The sequence below is a fragment of the Oncorhynchus clarkii genome, chromosome 9 (genome assembly GCF_045791955.1).
Source record: "Oncorhynchus clarkii lewisi isolate Uvic-CL-2024 chromosome 9, UVic_Ocla_1.0, whole genome shotgun sequence".
In the NCBI taxonomy this organism is placed as follows: Eukaryota; Metazoa; Chordata; class Actinopteri; order Salmoniformes; family Salmonidae; genus Oncorhynchus; species Oncorhynchus clarkii.
The window spans coordinates 70093517-70117802 of NC_092155.1; the positions used below are offsets into that span (position 1 = coordinate 70093517).

General features: G+C 41.1%; 1 protein-coding gene and 1 long non-coding RNA gene across 4 annotated transcripts in view; one reads left to right on the forward strand and one right to left on the reverse strand.

The window, feature by feature from the left end:
* LOC139416870 (cyclic AMP-dependent transcription factor ATF-7-like) overlaps positions 1-20451 on the reverse strand; it is a 40264-nt gene extending 19813 nt beyond the window's left edge. Inside the window, exons 1-2 of one of the 3 annotated variants that reach the window (XM_071166023.1) lie at positions 20393-20451; positions 6962-7033 (exon numbers count right to left, since the gene is read on the reverse strand). In XM_071166023.1, coding sequence (XP_071022124.1) covers positions 6962-7024 — 63 coding nt within the window. In that variant the 5' untranslated portion in view covers positions 7025-7033; positions 20393-20451. Of the gene's footprint in view, positions 1-6961; positions 7061-17754; positions 17894-20392 lie in introns of those variants that run through there. The other 2 variants (XM_071166022.1, XM_071166021.1) reach the window with 2 other exon arrangements.
* On the forward strand, positions 1149-11421 carry LOC139416871 (uncharacterized). The gene is made up of 3 exons (XR_011635137.1): positions 1149-1343; positions 10345-10470; positions 11386-11421. It is a non-coding gene; the product is annotated as an uncharacterized lncRNA (long non-coding RNA).
* Positions 20452-24286: the final 3835 nt, after the last annotated feature.

The following is a 24286-nucleotide window of genomic DNA, read 5'->3' on the forward strand; positions in this document are numbered from 1 at the left end:
CTTCCTCTGTCAGTCTTTCAGCCAAGCACACCATGGTGCTACAATAGTCTTCCTCTGTTTGTTCTCTTCCCTTTTGAAGTTGCTTTAATTTAGTTTTAGTTTACAGAAGTAGATTTTTTTTAAACTCAAACCGTTGCAAAACTTTCATTGCATCCTGATGAATACAACCCAAATGGTGCCCTATTCTATATTTAGTGCACTACTTTTCCTCTGGTCAAAAGTAGTGCCGTTGCACTATATAAGGTGCAATCTAGGATCCATCTTCTTCTGCATGAAGTCTATTTCTGGCGGTGTCAGTGTCACAGTTATATGTTCAGTCGTGAGAGAGAGGGAGGAGAGAGGGAAAAAGTGGAGCACCAAGTGAAAACACTGTATTTGTAGCCAGTACCAGCTAGCAGCAGTATCATCAATACACGTCTCACAGGCTGATAGTATCTTTCCTATGACCAAGATGACTGGGTCGGGCTAGGGGAAACAATCTCAAATGAATCTCCCTTATAGTACATATCTACTAGAGGTCGTCACGAATCAACCTGTACCCAACTATCCGAGTCCCGATCCGGGACCCGAGGAAGTCCGGATCCAGAATTCGAAATACTGTCACGGATCTGATATGACATCACGGGTCTGGAGAATATGTTACTTTAACGGACCTGTCAGGAAGGGCCCGTACAGATCCCGACGTGACTCCTGCAGTAGAGAGAGAAATGGTATAATATATGCTGCTACTCTTCCTTTCCTTCCAGAGTGGAGTCTAGCTTGTTGTTGGCCAATCATAAGTTATCAAAGCAGCAATAGGCTACAGTCAGTCATAGAGCCTCCACATGTGGCAAAAGTTAGGAGATACCTAATCAGTGGTAGATGGAATTAAAAGATAAAGGAGAGGGGGCCTCCCGGGGGGGCGCAGTGGTCTAAGGCAGTGCTACCAGAGATTCTGGGTTCGAGCCCAGGCTCTGTCGCAGCCGGTCGCGACCTGGAGGCAGCGCACAATTGGCCCAGCGTCGTCCGGGTTAGGGGAGGGTTTGGCCGGCAGGGATATCCTTGTCTCATCGCGCACTAGCGACTCCTGTGGCGGGCAGTGCACACTGAACAGGTCGCTCGGTGTTTCCTCCAACACATTGGTGCGGCTGGCTTCCGGGTTGGATGTGCGTTGTGTCAAGAAGCAGTGCGGCTTGGGTTGTGTTTCAGAGGACGCCTCTCGACCTTCGCCTCTCCCGAGTCCGTACGGGAGTTGAAGCGAGGAGACAAGACAGTAACTACTACCAATTGGATACCACGAAATTGGGGAGAAAAAGGGGTAAAATATTAAATAAAAAAATATAAAAACGACCAAGAACCAACAGGTAGGCTGCTACTTAATATTCTGAATGCTCTCTCTAAGGAACGGGTGTAGTTGTCCTTGGGTCTGTTCGGAATGGGACTCTATTTTAAATCAAATCCTTTATGCATATCGAGTCCGGGTGGGAAAGACCCAGGTCCATTTCAGAATGGGTCCAACTTTTTGGACCCGTGAATACCTCTAGTACATACGTATGTAGGAGATAGTGGAAGCAAGGATTATCATATCTAACAATAAATAGCTAACTGTAAACATGAAGGGAAAAGGCCAGACTCACATCAGGTTTCCCACAATTGCATAGCTTACATGCCATAGCATGACAGACAGGCCTAAACAAGACCAGGTCTGGACACCAGAGAGCCATGACCTGAATAAAATCACACTTGTGTTCTGAACAACATAGCCTACACACACATTAGAAAGGGACAACTGTTTGAGGGTACCACAACACACCCAAAGAGCACCAACACACACTGCGATTTTATTTGTATATATTTTTTTAAACCTTTATTTAACTAGGCAAGCCAGTTAAGAACACATTATTATTTACAATGACGTCCTACCAAAAAGCAAAAGGCCTCCTGTCTAATTAAAAATATAGGACAAAACACACATCACGACAAGAAAGACACCACAACACTACGGAAAAAGAGAGAGCCCTAAGACAACAGCATAGCATGGCAACACCACATGACAACAACAACATGGTAGCAACAACAACATGGCAGCAGCACAACATGGTCTAAGCACAAAACACGGTACAAACACTACTGGGCACAGACAACAGCACAAAGGGCAAGAAGATAGAGACAACAATTCATCACACGAAGCAGCCACAACTGTCAGTAGTAGTGGCTGCTTCGCGTGATGTATTGTTGTCTCTACCTTCTTGCCCTTTGTGCTGTTGTCTGTGCTGTTGTCTGTGCTGTTGTCTGTGCTGTTGTCTGTGCTGTTGTCTGTGCCCAGTAATGTTTGTACCGTGTTTTGTGCTTCGACCATGTTGTGCTGCTTTGATGATACACACACACACACACACACACACACACACACAATTCAAAAATACACAATTCAAAAATACAATTTAAAATGGCAAGTCTGCTAGAGAGGCTAGAGTAGATAGTGTTCATTCAACCAAATCTCAAAACACATCCTGTAACTTTTATCTAAACATCCATTTTACTGTCCTTTTTCCTTTCTTGTCTCTAAGTAATACATTAAATGTCAATAAATGAAATATGTAACATCATTATTGTCCTTACATAAGTCAAGTCTAATCTAAACTGTTCTGGTAACTGACAGTCTAATCTAAACTCTGTTCTGGTAACTGACAGTCTAATTTCAACTCTGTTCTGGTAACTGACAGTCTAATTTCAACTCTGTTCTGGTAACTGACAGTCTAATTTCAACTCTGTTCTGGTAACTGACAGCCTAATTTAAACTCTGTTCTGGTAACTGACAGTCTAATTTAAACTCTGTTCTGGTAACTGACAGTCTAATTTCAACTCTGTTCTGGTAACTGACAGCCTAATTTAAACTCTGTTCTGGTAACTGACAGTCTAATTTAAACTCTGTTCTGGTAACTGACAGTCGAATCTAAACTCTGTTCTGGTAACTGACAGTCGAGTCCCTGAACAACAAGAGATAAATGTTAAATTTCAGATGCATGTTGCTGTACATGCTTGAATTGTCTAACCACTAAATGCCTGAGGACAACACTAATTATCTTTTATTTAATAATGTACGAGGTAATAACCTTACTGATTTGGAATTACATTTCCTCAACACTCATCTGTCGTCTTCAAGCTGTCTGCAGTAAAACACGTGGTAAAGCCTGCAGGTACAATGCATTTTGATGCTGTTGTAAGCATGTGAAAACCTTTTTAATGTTTCCTAATGAGGCTTATAAGTCATGTTATCAGTAGCCAAAAAGGGGAAGAAGCAGAGATATCCCTATGAGCAAAAGATATTGAAAAGGACGTTGAACAGACAGTTAACTCATTGTCTTCACTGGGATTGTACTGTAATGTAAATGTACTGTAATGTAACATTGTACCAGGCTTTAAAACATCTAATCCATCCTAACACCTTGGACAGAGTACAGCAATAGACAGTGCCAAGCTGAGTCACTATGCATCTCTAACCTCTTCAGTCTGCAGGCTGGAGAAGTGAGACAGAAACAGGTTGAAAAATGTGTCATCTGTGCTGTGTACTGCCTGTGACTCACTGGCTGGCTGGCGGAGACAACACCTTGCCAGCATTGTATCACAACACCGCTCGGCAGAGGTATTTCTCAGCCCAGTCCATCTGGGCTCTCATAGAGAAACAGAAGCTTCAGAGAGACCCATGTTGACTAGCTAGCCATCACTATATACAGTGGGGCAAAAAAGTATTTAGTCAGCCACCAATTGTGCAAGTTCTCCCACTTAAAAAAATGAGAGGCCTGTAATTTTCATCATAGGTACACTTCAACTATGACAGACAAAATGAGAGAAAAAAAATCCAGAAAATTACATTGTAGGATTTTTTATGAATTTATTTGCAAATTATGGTGGAAAATAAGTATTTGGTCACCTACAAACAAGAAAGATTTCTGGTCTCACAGACCTGTAACTTCTTCTTTAAGAGGCTTCTCTGTCCTCCACTCGTTACCTGTATTAATGGCACATGTTTGAACTTGTTATCAGTATAAAAGACACCTGTCCACAACCTCAAACAGTCACACTCCAAACTCCACTATGGCCAAGACCAAAGAGCTGTCAAAGGACACCAGAAACAAAATTGTAGACCTGCACCAGGCTGGGAAGACTGAATCTGCAATAGGTAAGCAGCTTGGTTTGAAGAAATCAACTGTGGGAGCAATTATTAGGAAATGGAAGACATACAAGACCACTGATAATCTCCCTCGGTCTGGGGCTCCACGCAAGATCTCACCCCGTGGGGTCAAAATTATCACAAGAACGGTGAGCAAAAATCCCAGAACCACACAGGGGGGACCTAGTGAATGACCTGCAGAGAGCTGGGACCAAAGTAACAAAGCCTACCATCAGTAACACACTACGCCGCCAGGGACTCAAATCCTGCAGTGCCAGACGTGTCCCCCTGCTTAAGCCAGTACATGTCCAGGCCCGTCTGAAGTTTGCTAGAGAGCATTTGGATGATCCAGAAGAAGATTGGGAGAATGTCATATGGTCAGATGAAACCAAAATATAACTTTTTGGTAAAAACTCAACTCAGCATTCTTTGTCCTCCAAACATGACGAGTTGCATCCAAAGAACACCATACCTACTGTGAAGCATGGGGGTGGAAACATCATGCTTTGGGGCTGTTTTTCTGCAAAGGGACCAGGACGATTGATCCGTGTAAAGGAAAGAATGAATGGGGCCATGTATCGTGAGATTTTGAGTGAAAACCTCCTTCCATCAGCAAGGGCATTGAAGATGAAACGTGGCTGGGTCTTTCAGCATGACAATGATCCCAAACACACCGCCCGGGAAACGAAGGAGTGGCTTCGTAAGAAGCATTTCAAGGTCCTGGAGTGGCCTAGCCAGTCTCCAAATCTCAACCCCATAGAAAATCTTTGGAGGGATATGAAAGTCCGTGTTGCCCAGCAACAGCCCCAAAACATCACTGCTCTAGTGGAGATCTGCATGGAGGAATGGGCCAAAATACCAGCAACAGTGTGTGAAAACCTTGTGAAGACTTACAGAAAACATTTGACCTCTGTCATTGCCAACAAAGGGTATATAACAAAGTATTGAGATAAACTTTTGTTATTGACCAAATACTTATTTTCCACCATCATTTGCAAATAAATACATAAAAAATCCTACAATGTGATTTTCTGGATTTTTTTTCTCACTTTGTCTGTCATAGTTGAAGTGTACCTATGATGAAAATTACAGGCCTCTTATCTTTTTAAGTGGGAAAACTTGCACAATTGGTGGCTGACTAAATACTTTTTTGCCCCACTGTATCAGTGTGTGTGTGTGTGTGTGTGTGTGTGTGTCCTGAATGGCAGTGTGGTGTGTTGCCCATGTGGGCTCTTACAAAGAAAAGGAATTGCATTAGACACATCCGCATTGTTTCACAAGAGCGCTAGCTGGCACGATCAGACAGTGTGACCAGTGTTTGCTGCCTGGTTGAACGGCAGTGTGTGTGTAGTGTTATTGTCCATGTGTGCGCTCAATAACAGAAGTGGAACAGACCTAGTGTGAGCACAGATGTGTTTGTACTCTCTTGCCAACTCAGTGTCACAGCAAACATGATAGTTTCAACAAGTAGTTGGCAAGAGAACAGAAACAGACCGACAAAAGAAACATGTTGTTCATGTGGACACGGTCAGTGGCACCAGAGCTAAATGAATGTCTACTCTCTACCGATGTTCCACTCCACTGCTATGGGAAATGTCCTTCATTTCAATATGAGTACAGTGTTTCTCCTAGGATTTCTTTCAGCAGCGGTGGCAAAACTAGCGCGGGGGGGGGGGGGGGGGGGGGGGCCCTCCTCTCAGCTGCAGAGACAATTTTGCTGTTTTTAAGCTAATTTCATGCAATTCTATCAATTTTACCATGGGGCTGAGAGAAAATATGCAGTTTTAAAGTAACTGTCCAGTGAAAATCGGACTTTTAAAAGTTGATATTCCGTTAACTCATTCCTATATAATGTTGACGACTCGTCCTTTGCTCTTATTTGTGGCCAAAGCATAAATTGGAGGGTGGGGGGGACTCAAACTTGTATCTTTAAAAATGCTTGCTATTTCCTCATTAAGTATGATGTCATACTCCTGAGGATGATCCGGCCAATCAACGGTCTACTTGTATTAATATTTTAAATGACCGGTATACGCCCACACATTCTATTGTTGGGTTATGCAGACACCAGACAAGCTGAATAAAGCTTCTTAAATCATTTTTTGAAAGGAAAACTATTTCACTCATATTCTAAGTAATTAGAGATCATATTTCATAGAAATCTGGAAACACTGGACAGTTACTTTAAAGCTCAAACATCATAACAAAATCAAATGGGGGACCCATGCCATGACATTTAGGGAATTTTACATTCTCCCTGACTGTCTTTTTTTTCCTGGTGGTTGTTTAGTTGTCAAAAAATATATACAAATCCATAATCTTTTCTACATACTTTATATCTGGTTTTAGTAGTTTAACTTAACACTGAAAATGTTTTACCATCCCAAATTATTATTCATGAATATAGGGGAAACACTTGAGTTCAGTACCACCAACACCATCTGTTTCAACTTTCTAGTCAACGGAGAACTCGGACTCAAAATAAAGAGCTATTCCAGTCAACGGAGGACTCGGACTCAAAATAAAGAGCTATTCCAGTCAACGGAGGACTCGGACTCAAAATAAAGAGCTATTCCAGTCAACTGCCAGACAGCAAAATACACAAACAAGTACAGTACAACCGCAAAATACACAGACTGAAATCAACTGAAATCCAAACTAAATTAAGATATTCACTAGACTATAGAAATTCCACTCATCAACTGCCACAAAACAGTAAAACATACACAAACACTAGCACAGGTAAAACCAAACTCAGAAACAGACACTGAACACACCTGAAACCAAAGACAAGGTAGATAGATGGCTTACCTGTCCACAGCCGGGAGCGCTGCACACAAAAGGCCGGTCGTCCCCCATCTTTGCAAAGAGCATGCAATGTAACTGTGGGAGAGGAGAAGAGGAGAACATTGTTGTCGCTTATTTTATTTCCTCAATCTGTTGGTCCTCCAGTAGGCTAGTCCAGAAAACAACAAACCAGAGATACTGCTGTTCTGCTGGTAGGCTAGCTGTAGTCAGGGCAGCTAGGATGTTCTGCTGGTAGGCTAGCTGTAGTCAGGGCAGCTAGGATGTTCTGCTGGTAGGCTAGCTGTAGTCAGGGCAGCTAGGATGTTCTGCTGGTAGGCTAGCTGTAGTCAGGGCAGCTAGGATGTTCTGCTGGTAGGCTAGCTGTAGTCAGGGCAGCTAGGATGTTCTGCTGGTAGGCTAGCTGTAGTCAGGGCAGCTAGGATGTTCTGCTGGTAGGCTAGCTGTAGTCAGGGCAGCTAGAATGTTCTGCTGGTAGGCTAGCTGTAGTCAGGGCAGCTAGGATGTTCTGCTGGTAGGCTAACTGTAGTCAGGGCAGCTAGGATGTTCTGCTGGTAGGCTAGCTGTAGTCAGGGCAGCTAGGATGTTCTGCTGGTAGGCTAACTGTAGTATATACAGTTGAAGTCAGAAGATCTTTGCCAAATACATCTTTAACTGTAGTATATACAGTTGAAGTCAGAAGATCTTTGCCAAATACATTTAAATTCAGTTTTTCACAATTCCTGACATTTGATCATATTAAAAATTCCCTGTCTTAGGTCAGTTAGGATCACCACATTATTTTAAGACTGAAATGTCAGAATAATAGTAGAGAGAATGATTTTTTTTTTTTTTTCATCCCATTCCCAGTGGGTCAGAAGTTTACATACACAATTAGTATTTGGTAGCATTGCCTTTAAATTGTTTAACTTGGGTCAAACATTTAGGGTAGCCTTCCACAAGCTTCCCACAATAAGTTGGGTGAATTTTGGCCCATTCCTCCTGACAGAGCTGGTGTAACTGTAAGCCTCCTTGCTCGCACACGCTTTTTCAGTTCTGCCCACAAATAGGATTGAGGTCAGAGCTTTGTGATGGCCACTCCAATGCCTTGATATTGTTGTCCTTAAGCCATTTTGCCACAACTTTGGAAGTATGCTTGGGGTCATTGTCCATTTGGATGACCCATTTGTGACCAAGCTTTAAGTTCCTAACTGATGTCTTGAGATGTTGCTTCAATATATCCACATAATTGTCCTACCTCATGATGCCATCTATTTTGTGAAGTGTACCAGTCCCTCCTGCAGCAAAGCACACCCAGCTATCTAGCTACACATACACTAGAGGTCGACCGATTAAGATTTTTCAACGCCGATACCGATTAATGGAGGACCAAAAAAAGCCGATGCAGATTTTTGATTTATTTATTTGTAATAATGACAATTACAACAATACTGAATTAACACTTATTTTAACTTAATATAATACATCAATAAAATCAATTTAGCCTTAAATAAATAATGAAACATGTTCAATTTGGTTTAAATAATCCACAAACGAAGTGTTGGAGAAGAAAGTAAAAGTGCAATATGTGCCATGTAAGAAAGCTAACATTTCAGTTCCTTGCTCAGAACATGAGAACATATGAAAGCTGGTGGTTCCTTTTAACATGAGTCTTCAATATTCCCAGGTAAGAAGTTTTAGGTTGTAGTTATTATAGGAATTATAGGACTATTTCTCTCTATACCATTTGTATTTCATATACCTTTGACTATTGGATGTTCTTATAGGCACTTTAGCATTGCCAGTGTAACAGTATAGCTTCCATCCCTCTCCTCGCCGCTACCTGGGCTCGAACCAGGATCACATCGACAACAACCACCCTCGAAGCAGCGTTAACCATAAAGAGCAAGGGGAACAACTACTCCAAGTCTCAGTGCGAGTGACGTTTGAAATGCTATTAGCGCGCACCCCGCTAACTAACGCTAGCCATTTCACATCACATTGTTACACCAGCCTAATCTCGGGAGTTGATAGGCTTGAAGTCATAAACAGCTGCTGGCAAAACGCACGAAAGTGCTGTTTGAATGAATGCTTACGAGCCTGCTGGTGCCTACCATCGCTCAAGTCAGACTGCTCTATCAAATCATAGACTTAATTATAACATAATAACACACAGAAATACTAGCCTTAGGTCATTAATATGGTCGAATCCGGAAACTATCATTTCGAAAACAAAACATTTATTCTTTCAGTGAAATACGGAACCGTTCTGTATTTTATCTAACGGGTGGCATCCCTAAGTCTAAATATTGCTGTTACATTGAACAACCTTCAATGTTTTGTCATAATTACGTAAAAATCTGGCAAATTAGTTTGCAATGAGCCAGGCGGCCCAAACTGTTGCATATACCCTGACTCTGCATGCAATGAACGCAAGAGAAGTGACACAATTTCACCTGGTTAATATTGCCTGCTAACCTGGATTTCTTTTAGCTAAATATGCAGGTTTAAAAATATATACTTCTGTGTATTGATTTTAAGAAAAGGCATTGATGTTTATGGTTAAATACACGTTGGAGCAACGACAGTCCTTTTTCGTGAATGCGCACCACATCGATTATATGCAACGCAGGACACGCTAGATAAACTAGTAATATCATCAACCATGTGTAGTTATAACTAGTGATTATGATTGATTGATTGTTTTTTTTATAAGATAAGTTTAATGCTAGCTAGCAACTTACCTTGGCTTCTTACTGCATTTGCGTAACAGGCAGGCTCCTCGTGAGGCAGGTGGTTAGAGCGTTGGACTAGTTAACCGTAAGGTTGCAAGATTGAATCCCTGAGCTGACAAGGTAAAAATCTGTCGTTCTGCCCCTGAACAAGGCAGTTAACCCACCGTTCCTAGGCCGTCATTGAAAATAAGAATGTGTTCTTAACCGACTTGCCTAGTTAAATAAAGATTAAATAAAGGTGCCATTCGATTAAATCGGTCGACCTCTAGTGTGTGTGTGTGTGTGTGTGTGTGTGTGTGTGTGTGTGTGTGTGTGTGTGTGTGTGTGTATATATATATGTGTGTATGTGTATGTTAGCGGTCGACCGATTAATCGGAATGGCCGATTAATAATATATACACATACATATACCAGTATATGCTAGCGTTCTATTTATATCTATAAATATGCCTGTATATGCTAGCTAGCTATATATATGCCAGTATATGCCACAGTGCAGTGTAACTGCGGTGTAGCCAACTGTACACATTGCTACATAGCCTAGTACCCGTCTTAAAACCTTTTATAGACCACTAGTTTTATTAGCACTTATGATCAAGTGAGACAGATAATAACCTACAATGTGTGGGCCACTTTCCAGTATGAAGTCAGTCCATGTTTTTTCTCTCCCTCTAGTCCGATGTTCTCTCCCAACTCTGACACCAGTTACTCGCCCTGAGCCAAGCAGCCAACATGATTTCAGCAGCCTGCCCTGCCTTCCACTCGCAAGAGAAGCTCAAGGCAGACTCAGACTATCATGAGGTCAGGGCTGGGTTGTAATATTAACCATTATGTGTTTCTCTTCCTTTCCTCTCGCGCTCTCTGCTTAATTTACTAATGAAAAAAAAGGAATGGCTTCATGTTGACTGCCTGTAAAAAAGCAGGTTGGCACATCCCTTCTCAGTGAGATCAAAGGAGGAAACAGAACACATACAAAAATAATTCAGAGCAGACCCCACAGGCTGTAATATGTCCCAAATGGCACCCTATTCCCTATATAGTGCCCTACTTTAGACCATGGCTCAGCACCCTATTCTCTATATAATGCACTACTTTAGACCATGGCTAAGCACCATATTCCCTATATAGTGCCCTACTTTAGACCATGGCTCAGCACCCTATTCTCTATATAATGCACTACTTTAGACCATGGCTAAGCACCATATTCCCTATATAGTGCCCTACTTTAGACCATGGCTCAGCACCCTATTCTCTATATAATGCACTACTTTAGACCATGGCTAAGCACCCTATATAGTGCCCTACTTTAGACCATGGCTCAGCACCCTATTCTCTATATAATGCACTACTTTAGACCATGGCTAAGCACCCTATATAGTGCCCTACTTTAGACCATGGCTCAGCACCCTATTCCCTATATAATGCACTACTTTTGCGCAGTCAGTTCTGATCAAAAGTAGCACACTATGTAGGGAACAGGGTGCCATTTGTGTTGCAACAGACTGTCTGTGGAGCAGAGAGCAGCGAGCCAATACAACAGGCTGGTGTCAGGCCTCTCTCACCGCTCACACTAAAACACAATCCTCTGGGTCTATTTGGGCAGAGATGTGCGAGTGTGAGTTCAGTCCATCGACAAACAACATACACCAGCAACTCGTTATAGTCAGGGTGCAGACTAACTGGCTGTGTGTGTGTGTGTGTGTGTATCCTCTGCAGGGAGGCAACATCGAAAGAGCAAGAGAAAAGAAGCTGGTTAACTTGATTTAGGCCAAGTTTACCCTGGTACAATGGAAGCAAATGGAACAGTTACAGTGACAAACTCCCAAGCTAAATCAAGCACACACCAAATACTTGAAAAAGTATTTGACACATTTGCCTATGTATTTGACATCATGGTCGGATTCAAAAACCTAACACACACATCGATCAATTTCATTCTATCCGTTTCAGACATGTGATCCATCCATGTGAGAACCTCAGTCAGTCCACCCATTTTTTTTTTATACCTCCATTCATCCAAGGTGACATGGAAATATCTGTCGGGCCAGTAGGCCTTATTCTAGTCACTCTCTCTGAGCCAGCCGGGCCAGTAGGCCTTATTCCAGTCACTCTCTCTGAGCCAGCCGGGCCAGTAGGCCCTTTTCCAGTCACTCTCTCTGAGCCTGCCGGGCCAGTGGGCCTTATTCTAGTCACTCTCTCTGAGCCTCCTGGGCCAGTGGGCCCTATTCCAGTCACTCTCTCTGAGCCTGCCGGGCCAGTGGGCCCTATTCCAGTCACTATCTCTGAGCCTACCAGGCCAGTAGGCCTTATTCCAGTCACTCTCTCTGAGCCTGCCAGCAATGTCCCCGCCGCTGTTAACTTGGGGTGCGTCCCAAATGGCACCCTATTCCCCAGGTAGTGCCCTGCTTTTGACCATGGCCAGTAGGGAACCCATAGGGTTTCTGGTCAGACGTAGTGTACTACATAAGGGAAGAGGGTGCCATTTGGGAGGGAACCTTGGATTTCTCTGACTCAGCAGGTGTAGCTAGGGGATCGAGCAGGTCGAGCGGGTCGAGGGCTATAATCAGCCCGAGGGCCACGGTGTTTGATGCGGCCTGCTAGGAAACTAGCTAAACAAACTGTATTAATAGCATCTCTCTGCCTGCAGCCAGGGAGCCAGAGGACTCAGGAATCTACTAGGCTAGGAGTAGACAGCGGCAGAGGGGAGTCAGATGGAGATAGATTGGGGGTGGTGTTGTGTGTGTGGTGGTCATGTTGACTCACTGACCTACTGTGAGATCAAGTGTATTTGGTAGCTCAAATCAAAATGTATGTCACATGCTTCGTCGACAATATGTCTAGACTAACAGTGAAATGCTGACATACAGGCCTTTCAAAAACAATGCAGTGAGAAAAATATAGAAACAATGTATTAAGGGATAAATACACAATGAGTAAGAAAACAGCACCTTCAGAAAGTATTCATACCAGTTGACTTATTCCACATTGTTGCGTCATAGCCTGAATTTAAGTTGGATTAAATATGTTTCTCACCCATCTACACACAATACCCCATAACGACAAAGTGAAAATATGTTTTTAGAAATTGTGGCAAATTTATTGAACATGAAATACAGAAATAATTACATGTACATAAGTATTCACACCTCTTTGCTATGACACTCCAAATTGAGCTCAGGTGCATCCAATTTCCTTTGATCATCCTTGAGATGTCACTACATTGATTGTAGTCCACCGGAGGTCAATTCAACTGTTTGGACATGATTAAGAATGAAACATACCGGTCTATATTAGGTCCCACAGTTAACAGTGCATGTCAGAGCAGAAACAGTACCATGAATTACAAGGAACTGCCCGTAGAGATCAGAGACTCTTTGGCCTGAATGCAAAGCCTATGTCTGGAGAAAACCAGGCACAGCTCGTCACCCATCTAACACCATCCCTACCGTGAAGCATGGTGGTGGCAGCAACGTGCTATGGGGATGCTTTTCAGCAGCAGGGACTGGGAGACTGGTAAGGATAGAGGGAAAAATGAATGCAACCAAATACAGGCAAATCCTTGATGAAAACCTGCTTCAGAGTGCAAACGACCTTAGACTAGGGCGAAGATTTACATTCCAACAGGACAATGACCGCAAGCATACAGCCAAATCAACGCTGGGACAAGAATGTGAAAGTCCTTGAATGGCCCTGCCAAAGCCGACTTGAATCCCATTGACAATCTGTGGACAGGCTTTAAGAATGTTGTTCCCCGTTTGTTCCCGATCCAACTTAACAGAGATTAAGAACATCTGTTAGGAAGAATGAGAGAAAATCCCCAAAATTCAGATGTGCAAAGCTGATACTGACATACCCAAGACTAGAGGTCGACCGATTATGATTTTTCAACACCGATACCGATATTTTTTCAAATAAATATATATATATAATATAATATATATATATATATATATATATATATAATATAATATATAAATATATATAATATATAATATATATAAATATATATATATAATTATATATATATATATATATATATATAATAATGACAATTGCAACAATACTGAATGAACAATTAACACTTATTTTAACTTAATATAATACATAAATAAAATCAATTTAGTCTCAAATAAATGATCAACTATAATAAATAAATAATGAAACATGTTCAATTCGGTTTAAATAATGCAAAAACACAGTGTTGGAGAAAAAAGTAAACATGCAGTATGTGCCATGTAAAAAAGCTAACGTTTAAGTTTCTTGCTCAGAGCATGAGAACATATGAAAGCTTGTGGTTCAATATTCCCAGTTAAGAAGTTTTTGGGTTGTAGTTATTATGACATGTCGACTATTTCTCTCTATACAATTTGTATTTCATATACCTTTGACTATTGGATGTTCTTATAGGCACTTCAGTATTGCCAGCCTAATCTCGGGAGTTGATAAGCTTGAAGTTATAAACAGAGCTGTGCATCAAGCATTGATAAGAGCTGCTGGCAAACGCAGTGAAGTGCTGTTTGAATGAACGCTTACGAGCCTGCTGCTGCCTACCACCGCTCAGTCAGACTGCTCTATCAAATCATTTCCTTAATTATAATACAATAATGTGGTCAAATCCGGAAACTATCATTTCGGAAAAAACTTTTATTCTTTCAGTGAAATACGGAACCGTTCTGTATTTTATCAAATGGGTGGCAACCCTAAGTTTAAATATTGCTGTTACATTGAACAACCTTCAATGTTATGTCATAATTATGTAAAATTCTGGCAAATTAATTACAGTCTTTGTTAGGAAGAAATGGTCTTCACACAGTTCACAACGAGCCAGGCGGCCCAAACTGCTGCATATACCCTAACTCTGCTTGCACTCTTGCGTTCAGCAAGAAAAGTGACACAATTCCCCTAGTTAATATTGCCTTAATTTCTTTTAACTACATATGCAGGTTTAAAAATATATATACTTGTGTATTGATTTTAAGAAAGGCATTGATGTTTATGGTTAGGTACATTTGTGCAACGATTGTGCTTGTTTCGCGAATGCGCTTTTGTTAAATCATCACCCGTTTGGCGAAGTTGAAGTAGGCTGTGATTCAACGCAGGACAAGCTAGTTAACCTAGAAATATCATCAACCATGTGTAGTTAAATAGTGATTATGTGAAGATTAAATTTATCTTATAAAAAAACAATCAATGGTAGCCAGCAACTTACCTTGGCTCATTGTAGCCACAAGGTCCTTTTGATGCTGCACTTGCGTAACAGGTGGTCAGCCTGCCACGCAGTCTCCTTGTGGATTGCAATGTAAATCGGCCATAATCGGCGTCCAAAAAGGCAAATTACCAATTGTTAAGAAAACTTGAAATCGGTCCTAATTAAGTCAGCCATGCCGATTAAAATCGGTCGACCTCTACCAAAGAAGACTCAAAGTTCTAATCGCCGACAAAGGTGATACTACAAAGTACTGACTCAGGGGTGTGATATTTCTGTATTTCATGTGAAGAGTCAAAAGAGTTATTGCAAAAAGGGTCAATGCAGATAGTCCGGGTAGCTATTTAGTGATCTATTTAGTAGTCTTATGGCTTGGGGGTAGAAGCTGTTCAGGGTATTGTTGGTACCTCACTTGGTGCATCGGTACCACTTGCCGTGTGGTAGCAGAGAGAGCACTCTGACTTGGGTGGCTCGAGCCTGACAATTTTGAAGGCCTTCCAAGGCCTCCATACCAGGTGGTGTCAGAGGATGGCAGGGAGCTCGGCCGTGTTGGTGTGTGTGGACCATGTTAATTCCTTAGTGATGTGGACACCGAGGAACTTGAAGCTCTCGACCCACTCCACTACAGCCCCGTCGATGGGATAGTGGCGTGCCTGGCCCTCCGTTTCCTGTAGTGCGCGATCAGCTCCTTTCTAGCTGACGTTGAGGGAGAGGTTGTTGTCCTGGGACCACACCGCCAGATCACTGGCCTCTTCTTTATAGGTGGTCCCTTCGTCTTCGGGGTTCAGGCCTACCCCCGTCGTGTCATCAGCAAACGTATTATTATTTGTATGTTTTTGTCAGCAAACGTAATGGTTTTGGAGTTGTGCGCATCCATGCAGTCGTTGGTGAATAGGCAGCACAGGAGGAGACTAAGCACCAGGGGTTGGAACCGGTTCAGGGAACAAAAACGAAAATGGGAAAATAATCTTTAGAGGAACATAATCAGAACTGGGAACGAAAAATATGTATATTGTTCCGGAACACAGCCATTATTTTAAAAGCATGGGAACCGGTTACAGCTGCAATATGTAACTTTTTGGGCAACCTGACCATATCCACATGGAAATGTGATTTATAGATCACATAGAGATCATTCTCATTGAAAGCAACACTAAGAAGAGGTAGATCTGTTCTATAACTACCGAGTTCCAAACTGCCTCTGGAAGCTACGTCAGCACAAGAACTGTTCGTCGGGAGCTTCATGAAATGGATTTCCGTGGCCGAGCAGACGCACACAAGCCTAAAATCACCATGCAAATGCCAAGCGTTGGCTGGAGTGGTGTAAAGCTCGCTGCCATTCGACTGGAGCAGTGGAAACGCATGCTCTGAAGTGATGAATCACACTTCACCATCTGGCATTCCGACAGATAAATCTGGGTTTGGCGGATGCCAGGAGAACGCTACTAACCCCAATGCATAGTGCCAACTGTGCTTCCAACTTTGTGGCAAGTTTGGGGAAGGCCCTTTCCTGTTTCAGCATGGCAATGCCCTCCTGCACAAAGCGAGGTCCATACAGAAATGGTTTTCCGAGATCGGTGTGGAAGAACTTGACTGGCCTGCACAGAGCCCGGACCTCAACCCCATCGAACACCTTTGGGATGAATTGGAACGCTGACTGCGAGCCAGGCCTAATCGCCCAACATCAGTGCCAGACCTCACTAATGCTCTTGTGGCTGAATGGAAGCAAGTCCCCCTCAGCAATGTTCCACTATCTAGTGGAAAGCCTTCCCAGAAGAGTGGAAACTGTTATAGCAGCAAAGTGGGGACCAAATTAATATTAAAGCACATGTTTTTGGAATGAGATGTTCGACGAGTATGTGTCCACATACTTCTGGTCATATAGTGCATTACAGACTGAGTCAGGGAGAGGTTTAAAATGTAAGTTAAGACACCCGCCAGCTGGTCAACGCATGCGCTGAGTACACCTCCAGGTAATCCATCTGGCCCCGCAGGATTGTGAATATTAACCTGTTTAAAGGTCCTACTCACATCGGCTACGGAGAGCGAGATCGCACAGTCGTGCAGAACTGCTGACGCTCTCATGCATGGTTCAGTGTTGCTTGCCTCGAAGCGAGCATAGAAAGCATTTAGCTCGTCTTGAAGGCTTGCAGCACTGGACAACTCGCAGCTGAGTTTTTCTTTGTAATCTGTGATAGTTTGCAAGCCTTGCCAGATCCGACAAGAGTCAGAGCCGGCGTAGAGGGATTCGATCTTAGTCCTGTATTGACACTATGCCTGTTTGATGGCTCGTTGGGGGGGGTCGTAAAATGATTTCTTATAAATGTCTGCATTAGTGTCCTGCTCCTTGAAAGAGGAAGCCTTTAATTCAGTGTGGATGTTGCCTGTAATCCATGATTTTTGGTTGGGATAAGTACGTACGGTCCCTGTGTGGACGGTGTCGTCAATGCACTTATTAATGAAGCCGGTGACTGATGTGATTTTCTCCTCAAAGCTATCGGATGATTCCCGGAACATTTCCAGTCTGTGCTAGCGAAGCAAACCTGTAAATTAGCATCCGCTTCATTTGACCACTTCCGTATTGAATGCGTCAAGGGTACATCCTGTTTGAGTTTTTGCTTGTAAGCAGGAATCAGGAGGATAGAGTTATGGTCAGATTTGCCAAAGGGAGGGCGAGGGAGAGCCTTGTATGCGTTTCTGTGTGTGGAGTAGGCCTAAAGGTGATCTAGAGTTGTGTTGCCTCTAGTTTCACAGGTGACATGCTCGTAAAAATGAGTTAAAACAGATTTCAGTTTTCCTGCATTAAAATCACCAGTTTGTTTTCCAAGGATTGTACGTTCGCCAACAAAACAGAGGGCAAAGGCGGTCTAGATACTCACAGACTTATTAGTATGAAGTAGAAATCTTCATCCAAATCAAGGTTAGTGATCTCTGTTCTGATGTCCAGAAGCGGTTTTCGGTCATAGGAAATTATGGCGGAAACATTATGCAAAAAAAAACCTGTCAAGATCAACATAAAAAAAAACACAAAATAGCAGAATTGGTCAGGCAGCTATCCACTACAGCGCCATCTTTAGGCCATCTTTAGCTCACAGGACAGGCGAGGTGCTGCCTGAGGTGCAACCCTGTGAGGGGTAAACTTACAAGCTTCAATGACTTGCCAATATGCATGTCTGTAACCCAAGTGAAACTGAGTATTGGTCAATGGAAAATGGATCAAATGAAACCCTATATGCACGTCTACATAACTGCCCAGGTCTTTAAGCTAAATCCATGGCAGAGCAGATAGACAATACAGGGACCCAGTGCTGTTTTTCTGCAATTAAATTGGAAACACTTGATGTCTATTTATAAGATGGATCATCGGCTTTTACAAGGATGGCAATGTGTTGGCTGGCCCAAGTTGTTTTGATGCTATAACTACAACGTTTAAACAATACATACTAGGCCAATAACTGCGACATTTGATATCAGTGTTATGAACAACTGGTAGGCTGCATTTGGCCTATGAACTTTAAGGTTGATTTAATACCCTGTATCTGGTATAGAGTAGACTGGATTGAAAGAACATTAAATCGTAGTGTGGAATCCAAATGGAGCAATTGAAAACAATGGTGAATCGGAGAAATGGTGAAACAAAGCATTAAAAGCGGTGTACAAACCCTAGAGCATGAAACTCACCTGTCATGTACTGTTGTCTCTTATTCCCCTTCACACTTTCATGGATCAATATTCAAGTATAAATCCAATACAGAAAAGTATATAACATAAAATTTTACATAGCGTTTAGGAATTAAACTACTAACACAATTAGGGATGGGCATGAGTTATTCAAACGAACGTCCAAGTTCAATCTTTAACCAGAGATCACATATTTGGTGGGATGTGCTCTGCCTGTTCGGGCAGAATTGATCTTAAATCAGAACCTAATGACCTAAATTCCCATGTAAAGATGAGATTTCCCCCCAGCCAAACATAATCTTGGTGATGAAAGCTGTAGGCTTGGAGATGCATAGAAGGACATTCACCAGCTCACATTACAACACTACAGATACCTGCTTTTATTGACAGTTTTTTTTCTTCTGTTTATTTTTAGTAAATACTTTAACACTTTTCACTGTAAGGTCTACTACACCTGTCGTATTTGACGCATGTGACAAATAAGATTTGATATCTTTACTAACTTAGTAGACGACCAAACAAATACTTGTGAATGTAGGCATCACAGAACCACACAAGGTAATGACAGCAAATGATAGTAGTCAACTGTGAAATAGCTTCGATGATGGCATAAAAATAGATATTATTAATATGTGTAAATATTAATCGATATGTATTAATATATAAATATTCTCATTGTCTTAAGAGGATGAGATGTCAAAGTAATAGTTGCACATTATAACCATATTTATTGGTGTCAATGTTATTTACTAGCGTAGCACCACGTATTAACGGCATATTCAACAGCGTTTAAGAAATATATTACCTTCAACAGTTTTATCTTGTGATCAAGCCATCAATGTTACTTACTGCATTTAAGAACCGTGTTATAAATATATGGCTGACGTTAAAGTCCCAACTGGCAAAAGAATGTAGGAGAGTATGTTGAGGAAATTGAAACACCTCGGAAAAAAAAAAATATATATATATATATATATATATATATTTTTTATCATCAGGTAGCTATTGTGTTGCATTGGTGTACTGTAACATACTGTAGGTTATTATTTCAGCTAGAAGCACATGGTGTATGGATTTCTTATGATTGTGATTAAGAAAACGTCTAGTTAGTTAAAAATGTATGAACTTGTATTTTTAAGAAGCAGCATCCCGATTACTTTTGCTAAAAGTTTAAACCTTCAGACACTGGTTAAATTAGCTGTCTAGCCAAATTAGCGTTTTAGCATGGTAGCTGAGACCGGAGTACCCTTTTTGCACACAAGCCGTGCCTTTTCCCGCACGGGACCGCCTTTTCTTTTCAATTATTGGGTACAGACATGTTAATCAGCACCCACTCGTTACCCTATCGCTCAGTAAACTGTCAATCACTTCTGACAGAAGAATAGGATTGGTTCATGACGATTCCACTCAAAATATGGGAGATTTCATAAACTACATGTTTCCCCAGTGCCAACTTTGAACAGGCCGCTACCACGGTCAGGGAAAAGCAATGTGCAGTACTAAAACCTCAACAACAACGAACTTCATGCATGACAACAGGAGCATGTCATACAACCGTGCAGTGCTGATAAATCATTAGTTGACATTTTATTTTGCTAACTGCTAACCAACTTGTTAGCTTAGAGCAAGCTGAAGTAGGTAGGCTGGCACTCGAATGCGAGCGAGAAGACAGACCACAACAGTTTTGTCAACTTATTGGCCACTCAGATTTCGTGGCCGACAACATTAGAAACGAACACACCAACTCTAACGACTTTCAATACTTATGTCACATTTTCAACGGAATTACATATGGATTGTACATTTTGACAATAATATACTGTTTACAAAACTCACCTTTGCGCTCCTCTCCCTCTCTTCTCTTTTGGAATTTGACACTCCCCTCCTCCCTGAATCATCGCGAGGTTCTACCTACGTCAGAGTCTTCATAAACTCATAACAAAAACAGTACATTATAACGATGGGCAGAAACTGCTTCTCCAATAGAATTCCCCGATAACGCACGGTGGCGTTGGCTAGCTAAACTCATGCGCAAAATCTCTCTCGCCAAACTGTGTATGTGTAACCCGTCAACTCAAAGGTAATCCTTCATTATAAAGTTGTTTTTGACGAAAATAAAACGTGCAGTTTGTCACTTTTACGAGGTTGGAGTAATGACATGTTCAACTACTTAAGACAGTCGCTTGAATCTATGTTGTGCCTTTAGAGTTCGAGAAAATTAACAATTAAGGCATAATTTTTCACTTCTCAAACCCTAAACCACGACCAGGTCTGCTTGGTCTGTTTCGCAGGCGTTCCCAGAAGTTTCGCGATATCGCGCCTCTGGGTTTAGAAACTCTGTGCTATCTCATTAAAAAAGGCGCTGCAATTTACATTAGAAATACAGTAAGCATATTATTATTATTTTTACATACGCCTACCTTCATTATTTTGAGATGTAGTAGGTGATGCATACAAATGGTATAAACATTTTTCCCAAGGGCCACTATTTATTTTATATACAGTACCAGTCAAAGTCTGGACATAATTCCATATGTTTTATTTCATAGATTTTATGTCTTCACTATTATTCTACAATGTAGAACATAGTAAAATAAATAAAAGCCATTGAATAAGTAGGTGTGTCAAAAATGTTGACTCGTACTGTACCTTGAGTGTCATACTGTAAGTCTACTATATATTTCTGACAGTGAACACAATACTGATTTCATACATTGTTCATACTCATAACCTCTGACAGCTTTCAAATCAAACAAAAAAGGCACCTTGCATTTGTGGTTGTTTTGGTTACCTTACTAACCAGTCTCTGGGATGTGGTGATGAAATACTGAGTTTTGTCTCTCTCCTTCTAACACTAACTAGATATACATGGGGCACCCGAGTGGAGCAGCGGTGAAAGGCACTGCAACTCAGTGCTAGCGGCGTCACTACAGACACCCTGGTTCAATTCCAGGCTGTATCACAACCGGCCGTGTTTGGGAGTCCCAATCGACGGCACACAATTGGCCCAGCGTCGTCCGATTTCGGCCGGTGTAGGCCATCATTGTAAATAAGAATTTTGTTCTTAACTGACTTGCCTAGTTAAATGTAAAATATATATATACTGTCTGTTTCTGGAGAAGAAAATGCAAAGTGTAAAACGTTGTTTGTAATAAATCTAAAGTAAAAGCTAGAAAATAATAAAATAGAATATGGTTAAAGTCTATATAATGTATTAGTAGGTAATGGTTTGATGTGTTTTGTTTTCTACCTTGTGCACTTTAAAAATATAATACTGTTATTATTATTATTTATTATTATTATTAATAGAAGCTGGTCACTGTAAAAAATGGCTGGGTTTTAAATTCTTAATTCAGAACCTTTCACATGATGCAGGTATAGAAAATTCAAGATGCAAAATAACAAACTGGTTAGTCAGTACACTGTACGATTCCCTCTTTTTTAGAAACAACCAGCAGTGTGTGTTGCTCATCATTATTGCCTAGGTCAAATTCTCTACCCATTTGCTTTGTTAGCCAACTGTTGTGCCCATATTCTGCATTCTGACTAAGCTAGGAGCCTGTGAACAAATAAAACTATGGGCCATGGTAAAAAAAAAAAAAAGTACACAAAAGGGAAACGGGTGCCATTTGGAAAACAGGCTGTCTTTAATTATGTATTCAGTCCTTAATGTTATGTCTTGCATAACCACCGCTGGCCTGGCCTGCCTCCAACCCTGGGCATGTGGAGCCACAGAACTAGAATGATTCTAGAACTAAAATGAATCCAGAACTAGAATGCTTATTCTATTTCTATGTATGGATGAGCACTGTTGTTAGGTTTGATGAGGGTGGTTAACTTTGTACAATCTTCTGTCATAGTTATAAATGTCACATTTAAAACTCGTTACGACATTATAGACCATCTCTGATGAGGGCAGTTACAATGCTCTCATAAAAAAATTAACATAATTTTGTCCTAACATTTTTCATTACATTGTTTTTATCCATTTAACATTTTCAAGCCTGAGACGAGTAAAAATCCTGATATATTGAAGGATTGAAAAATGTACACTATAGTAGGCTACAATAATACTGTACAGTAGGATTGGAAATGTACAATATAACTGATTTTAAGTCAAGAAAATCCAGACATTGAACAGATGGAGTGTATAAACTACTGTATGATCCAGTTAAGGAAGTAATGTGAGAGAGAGCTGACAGGGGGCCTTTTTTCTTTGTTGCTTTACATTCCTTCCTGAAATTCTCCCCCTTTGTTTTCTCTCGCTGGGAAACTAACGCCCTGTCTGTGTTGAGACATGGGGCTAAAATATAGCATTGGAAATGTCAAAAAAAAAAAAAACTACTAGTAACTCAACAAAGGATTATTATCGAGTGGTACGTTTGAACCTGATGACATGTAAACAAGGGGGAAGCAGCCAATGAAGACAAAGGGGGATTTTACAATTGTCCAAATAGCTTTGTTTTCACACTGTGACAATAAAGTTAAATATTAGAGTGGCAGCCACTGTAAACACTAAGAAAAACAGTCAAATATATGAACCGTCAGTCTTCAGTAGTGCTACACCAACAATGGCAAACAAGACCTATCTGTACATTATTCACAGCCAGATGCATACTACCCTGCATCCCACTGCTGAATCTAAGTAGGGTCAGTACTGGTCAGTCCATGAATGGGAGACCAGATGCTGCTGGAAGTGATGTTGGAGGTCCAGTAGGGGGCCCTCTTCCCTCTGGTCTAAGGAGATCCAATGTCCTGTGCCAGTGAAGGGTACATTGCATTGCCTTGCGTCGTTGCTGTATGAGAGAATATGTTATCAGTCATCTTACCAGATAAATTAAGGGTCAATAAATAAACAAGAGTACACTGTATTCTTCTGTAAATAGGGTGTTATTTAGACAGAAAACGTATAAACTCATTTTGTGAGTCCTGTATGTACTTCTTAAGACTTTGTTAAACCAAATATTTATTTCTTGTCTTGATATTTTTTTAATAACAAAACATTACTGAGGATTATTTACCTATTTTTAACTTTATTGACTATACATAGATCTATCCAAAACAGTCTCTCCTGCTATTGAAGCAAAGACTGATTTGTGTGTTGAAGGCTAGAGACCCCTTCTGGACAATTACAAAATTGCATGAGATGAAACTACATAGCGGCTCAAGGTGCCCGCATACTAGCTTCAGTTTGCTCCTAGGAGAACTCAGCAAGGCGAAGCAAATGTTTTTTGCCTCGCATACTCCCTTAAAAGAAAATCAATTAAAAAACGGCAATATTATTGTTTGTCACACGAGACGCCGTAGCAACAACATAGCAATGCACTTTCTCAAAATAGTCTGAATTAATCTAAAATAAATCCAGAACTCTGTAATTAAAGCTGCTATATGTAACTTTTTGGGCTAGCTGAAATGTGAGTTATAGATCTGTCATTCTCATTGAAAGCAAGTCTAAGAAGCTTCTATGCTTCCTGTTTTTAAGTTTAGTTTTTCGTCTTTTACTTTCGGTTTTGTACACAAGTTTCAAAACAGCTGAAAATACAATATTTTTGGTTATTGAAAATAAAAAATCACAGCACTTTAGATGGTACAATAATTTCCTACACTATACATTGCTTGTTTTGTCAAATACCCTGAAATATTAGAATTTCAGCAACCAAGAAATGGCGGAGCGTTTTGTGCATATTGCAACTTTAATTTTGAGATGCTTTAGTCACGCAATTGGCATCT